This window comes from Panthera pardus, unplaced genomic scaffold (genome assembly GCF_024362965.1).
Source record: "Panthera pardus isolate Hobbes unplaced genomic scaffold, ASM2436296v1 HiC_scaffold_3, whole genome shotgun sequence".
NCBI lineage: Eukaryota > Metazoa > Chordata > Mammalia > Carnivora > Felidae > Panthera > Panthera pardus.
Genome location: NW_026526876.1, coordinates 38,863,304 through 38,874,208, shown reverse-complemented (window position 1 = coordinate 38,874,208; position 10,905 = coordinate 38,863,304). Strand labels below are relative to the sequence as shown.

The 10,905-nt window shown below is 53.3% G+C and overlaps 1 protein-coding gene across 1 annotated transcript; it reads right to left on the bottom strand.

Annotated features, from left to right (window-relative positions):
* Positions 1–2,310: 2,310 nt before the first annotated feature.
* RSAD1 (radical S-adenosyl methionine domain containing 1) lies at positions 2,311–10,603 on the bottom strand. Its single transcript, XM_053893495.1, is given in 10 exon segments — positions 2,311–3,384; positions 3,574–3,681; positions 4,060–4,110; positions 4,329–4,476; positions 4,887–4,950; positions 5,150–5,293; positions 5,295–5,516; positions 8,445–8,649; positions 8,763–8,896; positions 9,311–10,603. Coding segments are annotated over 10 exon segments (1,659 nt in total). The 5' UTR covers positions 9,761–10,603; the 3' UTR covers positions 2,311–3,251.
* Positions 10,604–10,905: the final 302 nt, after the last annotated feature.

Genomic DNA, 10,905 nt, shown 5'->3' with positions numbered 1-10,905 from the left:
GTGGCTTGTCCTCCCCTTTGGTGTTCGTGTGCTCCCAGTAAGGGGTAGGTGAGGTGTGTGAAAAGATGACAACTCAAATCTCGATTTGGAGGAGGAGGAGAACCCCTCTGATGGCTGAGCCACGGAAGGCCTAGGCTGCAGAGGGAAGGGCCCCACTCCACTTTGTCCCGTCGACAAGTACCCGTGTCCCCCCCTTGTTCCTCCTGACTCCAGCCTCTCAGGATGGAAGGCACGAGATGCCAGGGCTTCCCAAACTGGCCTGATCGTTTCAAAAGCGAGCTTCCTGGGCTCCACCTCCCAGAGATTCTGATTCACCTGGTGAGGGTGGGACCAGGCTGAGTCACCGAAGGTGATCTGTGCCACCCCCACCTGGTCCTGGTTCCCGTCCAGGCCCTCTGCATGGGCCTCGTGAGGTGCCCCAGCAAGGCAGGGCCCAGACATCTCAGGTGGCAGGAGCCCTGGCAGCTGGGAGAAACCCGAGTGCACCCAGGTTATCTGATGGCTCACCTGCTCCGGCCCTGTGTTCACTTCTTGAATATCAAGATCAGGGGAAGGCTCTGGAAGACAGGCTTCCCCCCACCCCTCGCACAGGTCACCCCGCAAGCTGCCCCAGGGCCAGAGGAGGTAGTGAAAAAACATATTCCCCCTTCCTGCTCCCAGCCCTTCAGAACCAAATGCACTGTAGGCTTCCACAGCCTGCTGGCACATCTTTACAGATAACCCGGGGATTTATCTCTTGACACATCTATCAACAGGCCAGTGAGTTCCTCGAGGGCTGGGACAGGTCTCACTCCTCCCTGCGTGCCCTGCACAGGGCCAAGGGCCCCATTAGCGCGTGCTGAATATTTCACGAATAAAGGAGAGGTAGTAACACTAACCATGTTACCACAGGGTCACAGAAGGACTGATATTCACACCCACTGGGCACCCAGGGAATGCACGTGCTCACCTCTGAGGGGTGGAGGGAACCCCAACCTTAGTGCCCCAGCTGGAGGCTGAGCTTCCCCTGCCCAGATCTGCAGCAGTAGCTAAATTACTTTTGACATCACAGTACCCTTTGATGTGATAAGGTATGAAAGTTACAGAGCCTCTGTACAGGAAAATGCCCCTTTCTCTCTCTCCCTGTCCCCCACCCCTCTCTGCCTGTCTGTCACAGGCGCACACGCGCACACACACACCCTGCATACAATTTCTAGGTGAAGAGTTTCAACCCTTCAAAAACAGGGAAAGCTGGGACGCCTGGGAGATCAGGTCATGATCTCGTGATTTGTGGGTTCGAGCCCCGTGTCGGGCTCTGTGCTGACAGCTCAGAGCCTGGACCCTGCTTCGGATTCTGTGTCTCCCTCTCTCTCTGCTCCTCCCCCGCTCACACTTTGTGTCTTTCGCGCGCGCTCTCTCTCTCTCTCTCTCAAAAATAAACATTAAAAAGAGAGAGAGAGAGAAAGCTCTTTTTTTAAAATAGATGAATGCCAGTTAATGAATGTCGATAGAATGTTAGAGTCAAAAATGAACACTTTGCATCTCCTACTCTAGTCACTGATTTAGGCAAAGGGTCATTAATGAATGCTAAAATCATTGGGACAATGATTGTCAGAGAACAGGGCATTCATTTGTCTCAAGGTATCACGCTACTGATAAACTATTAACTTCCAAGGTGGGGGGAAATATACTATGGACAGATTGGACATCTGCCACTTTAATCAAGTGGTCAAAATTAGTATTATCGATAGGGGCCTGACCTGGCATTATGTACCTTGAGCTACACAATATCTGTATGTATTCTTGCCAAAAATATTTCACCTAAATCCAATCATTAGCAAAGAGATACACTCAGAATGTGGGACATTCTACAAGACAAGCAGCTTTGATTCTGAAAAACCCAGTGTCATAAAAATAAGCAAAAAGGAAGGGGGCTTTAAAAAAAAAAAAAAAGGAGAAGAAGAACGAGGAGACATAACAGCGAAAGGAAAGCATAAAACTTTATTGGAGTCTGTGTTCTCGACACCCGCCCCCCCCCCCCCCCCCCCCCCCCCCCCCCCCCCCCCCCCCCCGGGCTCCAAAGAGAGTTACAACGTTTTGGAGACATTCGGGAACATTTGAAAATGGACCACACAGTATTGCACGAACATACACTTTCTTAGATTGGTGATATTGCTGTGGCTATATTGGACAATGTTCTTTTTCTTAGGAGATACAAGCTAAAACGTTTGATGTCTACACCCTTCTTTCAAATGGTGCAGCAAAGAAAAAGAAAGAAAGAAAGAGCTAGCTAGCTATTCAAAGGTAAAGTAAATGTGGCCAAAATGTAGGGTGAGCACAAAGTCTGGAAACATGGCTATTTTATTTTTTTACAGGTTGAAGATGTCCTTGATGACATTATGAATCCTTCCTCTTTCCAGACTGTACAGGCACCCTGCAACGAAGGCTATGTAGTTTACATTGAACTACCCTTTTAACTTTCCTGTAGGTTTGAAATCTTTTAAAATGGAATGTACAGTGGGGGAAGGAATCTCGGCTCTAGACTAAGCCTCGAGCCCACCAAATCAGGATTCTACTCTCCAGGGAAGGAACCTAGAAAAAGGAGCTGACGAAGGTCAAGGCGGGCTCCCCTCCCTGGGCTTGTTGGGCTGTTTAAATAAAACCAGGCAATGGTTTGTGCAGGTAAAAGGCCAGGGGAAAATTACCAGGCTCTGGGTTCTTTCCTGAATTCTTTTCCCCTCCCCTTTCCCTGCTTAGCTCCCTGCGACCTTCACTCTGGTGAGAGAAGGGGAGGGGAGGGGAGCCGGGGACGCAGAAGGGTCTGTGTGGCTCTGGGACCCCAGAAATAACCCGGTTGCCAAAAGAGAAAGGGTAAGGCTTGCTCTGATCTTTCCCACTGTCCTCAGAGACCAGCAGGTGGCTGTACTGGGTATGGGCACGGGTCCAGCCGCACAGGTCGGGCGCCCTCTAAGTCCTGCCCTATGTTGGAGGGGCTAGAAGCCTGAGAGCTAGATTTCTCAGAATCTTCTGCCAGCCAGGATTTCCTTTGAAGCCCACTAATGAGAGGCACTTGCAGAAACCATTACTCCTTCTCTGGCAGCGGAAGGCAAACTCAATGCCAGTTTGCAAACCAGCAATGTCCTCTCATGCACCTCATGGTAGCCATACCCCCTGGGGATACCAAGGAAGGGCACTGACTGGAACTGGGACGGCACCTGGCCAGTGGAGAGCGTCAGTCCGGCCCCCAGAGCCCACCTGGCACTGTCCTGGGATCACAGAAACATCTGGTCATCCCCCTTGCCCAGGGGAGGGGCTCTCTGCAGCCAGGCCTCTTGGAGTCGGGGCAGGAGGGTCAGCAACAGAGAGTCTAGTACAGCCAGACCCTCCCAGGAACACCGGAGACCCCTGGAAAACCAAGAAGTCTGGATGTGACTGCCTCAGTTTACCAACTTCAATCTTCACCATCCACCGGTACGAACCCCCCAGCCCCCACAGGCCCCTCCTCATGGGTCTTTTGCGTTTTTCCTGGGGCTATGGATCTGTAGTCAGGGCTCCCGGGGACTCCTGACATGCCCCCCCCCCCCCCCAACATACCTGTGATCCAGCAGCAACAGGCCCTGAACCAGCAAGGCCTTCACCTCCTGGCTTGATCCAAACACGTCCCATAGGCTCAGCTGGGATGCAAACCGCTGCCAGTGCTGGGAAACCAGAAGGGTGAGAGGGACAGGGACCGCAGGGTGGGTGGCTGGCTAGTCTGGGCACATGTCTGGGGGTGTGGTGAAGGGCAAGGGAAGGTCCCGTCCGCACAGGGGTCTCTGCAACGGACTCACGCACACCTAGAGCTGGGGTGGGGGTGGGGGTGCCTGCGGCCCTCATCCAGGGTTCTCACCCACTGCCCCACACTGCCCGCCGCTTCTGCCCATCAGGGCTCGGCTGGGCCAAGGCCAACCTCCAGCTGCCAGCCCCAGAGGAACAGATGTGCGTATGTGTGTCTATGTGTGAGCACAGAAGAGACAGTGATTCCGAAAGACCCAGGAGAAGGAAGTGATGTGCCACAGCCCCCCCCAGCCCTTACCCTGGTGAGTGATCCCCACGTCTGTACGTAGCCCCATGGCCAAAACTTCCTCTAGCCTGGGAGAAAAACCATCAAGGTGTCTTGGAGAGGAGACCTGGCCGGACCCCCATTCTTCAAACCCTATGCTGGGATGTGTGTACGGGGGCTCGTGAGGCCATGCAGGACGGGGAGGGAGGGGGCAAGGCAAGGCAGGAAATTAAGTTGTGCCGGTAGGGATGGCTCTGGGGGTGCAGGCAGAGCCGGGGTGAACAGCCCTGTGCTCTCAGATGCTCACAGCTCCAGCTCCCCCAAGGGAACGCGCTTCCGGGTGCCGTGGCCAAACAGCGTCACCTCCTTCATCCAGTTGTCGGGCTCCAGGGTCTGGATCCGAGCCTCCCGGGTGTGGCCCCCGGCCCCCTGGGGCACAAATCGCCCGTGGGCCCCTGACGACATCAGCAACCTTTAGTGGCAGCTTATTGCTGTGTGTGCTTGCCAGATGTTAAATCGGTGGCTCTCAAAATGCGGTCCCTGGACAATTAGCCTCTAATAGGTTGGAAACGTAAATTCTTGGGCCCTACCCCAACCCACCCTGCCCCACCAAACTCTGGATGCGGGGCTCAGCAATCCGAGTTTTAATTCTGATACACACTAACGAGTGAGCCCTACAGTGCCACAGCCACGATTTCAAGCATCTTGAAATACAAATTCATTAGCTCTACAAAAGTAGTATTTTTTGCTGCACTTCACGTATAAAGAAACAGAGGCTTTGAGAGGTTAATAAGTGGCCCGAGATCACACAGCCGTGACATTCTGCCTCCTGAGTCATCCCTTCTATGGTTCTCGGGGGACTCACCTGGCCCAACGCCAAGGTACTGACCGCACTGCCAGTAAGTCCAATTGTGGGTACTAAGCGCCCCCTGTGGGGAAGGAGGGAATAGCCCGCTCAGCGAGAAAGAAGGTGGGCCCCGCATCTGCTCAGGTAAGGGGCACCTGGCTAGAATGTCCCCTGTCTCAGGCCTCAAGAGCACCTGGCAGCAACCCTCCCACCCCACAATTCTCCACTCCCCGGCTTAGGCTGCCCATCCCCCCACTTCAGCCAGGCAGCCCAAGACTTACATTGCGGGCGAAGTTGGAGACCTCATACTGGCGGAAGCCTGCCTCCCGGAGCACCGCCCGTCCCTCCTGATACATCTCAGCAGCCACCTCGGGGTCAGGGGCGGGAAGGGTGCCCCGCTGCACCTGGGTGAAGAGTGCGGTGCCACCGCTCCAGGGTCAGCTGGTAGAGGGAGATGTGGTCGTCACAGTAGCCCAGCAGTTCCCGCAGCTGCCGGAGCCACGGCCCCGACTTCTGTGCCGGAAGCCCCAACATCAGGTCCACGGATACACGTCCGGGAAAGAGACGTCGGGCCTCTGCCAGTGTCTGAAGCGCATCGCTGGCCGAGTGTGTCCGCCCCAGCAGCTGGAGCTCCTTGTCATCCAGGGACTGAGGAGAGAGGGCCAGGTATAACACGGAGGCCAGCTCAGAGGCAGACGGGAAACAGGTGACCGACCCTTACTGTGGACAGATACACAGGACACAGCAGGGAGCCGCAAGCCAAGGGTACCCACGGGCTCCGCCTCACTATGGTTCGCTATGTGCAAAGCATTTTTAAGTACTATCTAATGCATCCTTATAATCCTCCAACATTAGCTCCATTCTACAGATAAGAAAAACGGAGGTTCAGATATGTTACATAACTTGCTCAAGGCCATACAATGGCAAAGTCAGACCTGGAATTTAGGACTGTCTGACTCCAAAGGCAAGAGTGTTTTTGTTTATTTATCTATTTATATATATTATTTTAAAAGTTTTTTAATAAATGTATTTTATTTTGAAAGAGAGAGATCGAGAGGGTGGGCGGGGGAAGGAGCAGAGAGAGAGGCAGAGGGGGAATCCTAAGCGGGCTCCACGCTGTCAGCGCAGAGCCCGTGTGGGGTTCAGTCTCACGAACCCAACGTGAGATCGTGACCTGAGCCGAAATCAAGAGTTGGGACGCTTAACCGACGGAGCCGCCCAGGTGCCCCCGAGAGTATTTTTCAATTTTACTTTTTTTTTTTAACGTTTTTATTTATTTTTGAGACAGAGAGAGACAGAGCATGAACGGGGGAGGGTCAGAGAGAGGGAGACACAGAATCTGAAACAGGCTCCAGGCTCTGACCTGTCAGCACAGAGCCCGACGCGGGGCTTGAACCCACGGACAGTGAGATCGTGACCTGAGCCGAAGTCGGCCCGCTCCACCGACTGAGCCACCCAGGCGCCCCTAAATTTTACTTTTAAAGATACTTCAAACTCACAGACCGTTTGAAAGCCAAGTACAATAAAACACCTTCATTTAGATTCACCGAAAAACATTTCACCACATCTGCTTTGTCTCTAAATATACGTGTATGTGATTACAATGCTGAGCCACTTGACGGTAAGTTACAGAACAGCACCGACCAAAAGAATTTTCTGGGATGACAGAAATGTTCTCTGTGTGCACTGTCCAATGCGGTAGACACTAGCCACATGTGGCTACTTAATTTCAAGTTAGTTACATTTAAATAATCACATTCCAAGTGTTTACTGACATGTGGTCAGTGGCTACTGTATTATTGGTCACTGCAGATATAGAACGTTTTAGGAGAATATGGTAGCCACTGACCACATGCTAGAGGGCACTCGCGATGTGGTTGCTTAAATGTAATTAACTTAAACGTTATCCCTCAGTATCCCTAAATACTTAAGTGTGCATTTCCTAAGAACAAGGACATTCTCTTACATAACCACAATCCAATTACAGAGTTCAGGAAATGTAACATTGACACAATGCCATTATCTAATACACAGTCAGAGTCAAACTTGTCCCCATAATATCTGTTGGAGTAATTTCCTCTCCCCAGCCAAATCCAGGATCCAACTGGGTCACCCATTACATTCAGCCCTCGTTGTCTCTTTCGTCTCTTAGGCTAGATACACAGCCTTTGTCTTTCAGGCCATGACGTTTTTGATGAATACCGGCTGGTTGTTCTTAAAATGTCTCTTAATAAATTCTAGAGACCTGTCGTACAACACTGTGCATATAGTTACCAACACGGTTCTGTACACTAAAAAATATGTTAAGAGGGTAAACGGATCTCAGGTTATCTGTTCTTACCACACACACAAAAATTGTTTTTTAAGTTTATTTAGTTATTTCAGTAATCTCTACACTCAAGGTGGGGCCTGAACTCACAACCCCGAGACCAAGAGTTGCACGCTCCACCGACTGAGGCAGCCAGGCACCCCCAAAAAGTCTTTAAAAAAGTTTTTTTTTATGTTTATTCATTTTTGAAAGACAGAGAGAGAGAGAGAGCGCACAAGCAGGGGTGGGGCAGAGAGAGAAAGGGACACAGAATCTGAAGCAGGCTCCAGGCTCCGAGCTGTCAGCACAGAGCCCGACACGGGACTCGAAGTCACAAACTGTGAGATCATGACCTGAGCCGAAGTCAGACGCTCAACTGACTGAGCCACCCAGGCGCCCTCCCCCCCCCAACCAAAAGTCTTTTAATTTAGATTTTCGTGATGGTTCCTCACAAGTAGATTTAAGATATACATCTGGGGCCAGAATATCTCAGAAATGATGTGTCTCTTTTGGTATATCCCATCGGGACAAAGCCCCAACCCCAAACTGTATGGTTAAGTGGCAGATGTATTAGAAGGATGGACAATACTGGGTATGGAAGTACCAGGAGTCAACCGGAAAAGAATATGTTTCTCCCCTACCTAAAAACCTTCAACAAGTCCCTTATCACCACCAGGCAAAACCCCAAACTCCCTTGTGTGATGCTCAAGGCTTTGGGGCCCTATCTTGCAGCCTGGCCTCCAGCCTCTCCAATGGCAAGTGACTCACAGCTCTCCAGAACATACAAGGCTCTCCCATTCCTGTGTCTTTTCCTCTCACACCCTCTCTCCTGTGGAACTCCTCCTCCTCAAAGATCACCTCCTCCAGGAAGGTTTCCAGGATTTCATCAGACTGAGACACCCTTCAGGCTGTACTCTGAAAGCTTTTTGCTGAGACTCCCTTTACTGGCAGCCTTTACCATGGTGCAAAGATCTGATGAGCCTTCTGCCTCCTCCTATGTCTCCAATCATGTAACAAAAAATTTTTCTGAGCATCTGCTATGTGCCACGCACTATGGTGGGTGCTTGGAATACTGTGATTAAAAAAAAAAAAAAAAAAAAAAAAAAGGTAGGCATGATCCCTGCCTCATGGAGCTTCTGGTCTAGCACAGCAGCAGACATGCCTCCTGGGCCCTGGCACCCAGAGGAGCCCAGTTAATGAATGTGACCAGAGGAGAGACCGCACGGAGGGTCTGGGTGCCCTGGGATGCGGTGGGTGAGATGGGTTACCTGGAGACCAATGGACAACCTGTTGATCCCTGCTGCCCCAAAAGCTGCCAGCCTAGAGCCTGGGGCCGAAGTGGGGTTGGCCTCCAACGTGACTTCGGAGTCTGCAGGCAGGTGGGCTGCCTGGTCCACCGCCTCCAGGACAGCAGCCACAGTGTTGGGACTGGCCAGACTGGGGGTGCCCCCACCAAAGAACACAGAGTCCACCCTGGGGAGAGAAGATGGAGGAGATGAGACTTGGGGGGAGCCCTCCCGGACGTCTGCACCGGTCCTAGCCGCTCGCCCAATTTCCAAGACCCCGCCTACAGCCCCAGCACCCACCGCCGCACGCCGCTGAGCCCCAGCAGCGTCTGCGCCTCAGTCACCAGACAGCTCCGCATGGCAGCCTCCTCCACGCCGCGGGGGACGTACTTGTTGAAATTGCAGTAGCTACAGCGCTTCTCGCAGTACGGCCACTGGGGGCAGGGGTGGAAGGGCCGGACGAGGTGTGACCCCAGCGGCTCCAGCCACTTGCAGGGTTCCGTCGCACGCATCCCCAACCCAAGGTCGTCAACAGCGGCTCAGCCATCTAAGCCACACAACTCCCCAAGGAAGGTGGGATGGGGGATATTATGCCCCCTTCGTTAGGAGAAAACTGGGGCTCAGCGGGAAATCACTCGGTCAAGGTCACCGAACTGGTGAGCGCACCAAGAGACTTCAGGACTCCGGACCAGGACATTTCCTTGCCAGGGCACCGCGTCCCGTCCCAGACCTCGCCTGGGGGCGGGGAGGGACGGCAGGTGGCTTCACGGCGTGACCAGCCGCCACGTGGACCCAGCCCCGCCGCCGCCACGCCCCGCGAGCCCCGCCCCCGCCCCCGCCCCACTCACGTGCACGTAAAGCGCCGCGCGCGAGCTCGGGGGCGCAGTACTCGGGAATCCCTTGGCGTCCTCCGCATGGCGGCGCCTCTGGGCCATTTTGGTCGCCGCCGCCCAGCCGCGGGCCCGGGCCCCGGGGAGCGCCATGGCGCCCGCTACGGCGGGGAGCGGCCTGGTGCGCCGAGAGATCGGCAGACACGCTCCGGGACGCACGGGAGTGCGCAGAGCCGCGCCAGCCGGGCCGTCCGGGCCGCCCCGGCAGGAGGAAGAGGGACTGCGTGACCGCGCGCCGCGTCCCCGGACGGGCTGGGAGGGCCCCGGGCCTCGCCTCTGCGGCGCCACCTGCTGGGCCCGGACGCGCTCACCGCGCCCGCCCGTCCGTCCTTTCCGGGAGAGGGTTGTGGGCTGAGCCGCCTCGCCTGCCCTTTGGCCCCCTGTCCGAGGCCGAGTTCCCCGCCCCATGCAGGAGCTCTTGGTCCGTTCAGTCCTTCACATTGTATGTGCCTGACTCAAAGCTGGGGACTGGGGACATCTAGATACATAAGATCAGGTCGCAGTACAGGTGCGACAGGAGAGAGACAAACCAACAAGAGACAGCAGGCAATAGATACTAACTCAAAACCTGCTGGATATCAGGGCAGTGTCCTCTGTGCTGTGTGGCTGGTCTGTTTCAAGTGCCGTGGAGTCAGTGGGGAAGGAGAGGGCACCTTGGGCTGGAGTTGAAGGAGCAGAGATTCCCAAGGACAATTAGCTTGGCCAGCAGAGTAAGCTGTCATCTCCTGGGTCAGGCCCGCCTGGGCATCTGCTGGGAGGAAAGTCACAGACGGTGTACTTGGGAGGGACGGGGTGCAGGTGAAGGGCTGGGAAAGCAGGCATCTGAAGAACTCTTTGATAAAGTGGAAAGATCACGGGCTTTGGAGCCAGATATCTGGGTTTTAATTCCAGCTGTGTGGCCTTGGGTAAGACTCTGAACTTCTCTGAGTTTGTTTCACCATTTGTGAAATGGGGCAAGTGCCTATTTGGGAGGGTTGGTGGGAAAATTCCAAGAGAAAATACATATGAAAGCACCTAGCCTAGGGCTGGGCACCCAGAGCACGCTAAACTTAAGTTCGTTTTCTAAAAAGAGGACGCCTCTGCTGCAGGGAGGTAGGTATTCAAAACAGCAGGAAAGTTTCCGCCTCTGTGAACTGGAAAGTGATGTGCCTTTTGGAACACAGCTGTTTTTATTTCTTGGGTCAAGCTACAGCGGCTTGAACTGGCCCAGCCCCTCAAGGAAGCCCCAGCTTCATCTTTTTTTTTGAAATCAAAATTGGGTTGGTTTTGGGGGGGGGGGGTGGGGAACACAGGATGTGGGATGATCCCTAAAGGGTATGGAGTTTCTTTTTAAGGTGATGAAAATGTTTAAAACTGACTTTGGAAAACTCATGTAGCATTTGTGTGTCAACTATATACTTCAATTTAAAAAATAGACTTCAGGGATGACCGCACGTATCTGTGAATATACTGTAAACCATCGATAGGATACTTTAAGTGGGTGAATTGGATGGTATGTGAAATTATATACTAGTAAATCTGTTATCGTTTTAATTTTTTTAAGTATTTTTATT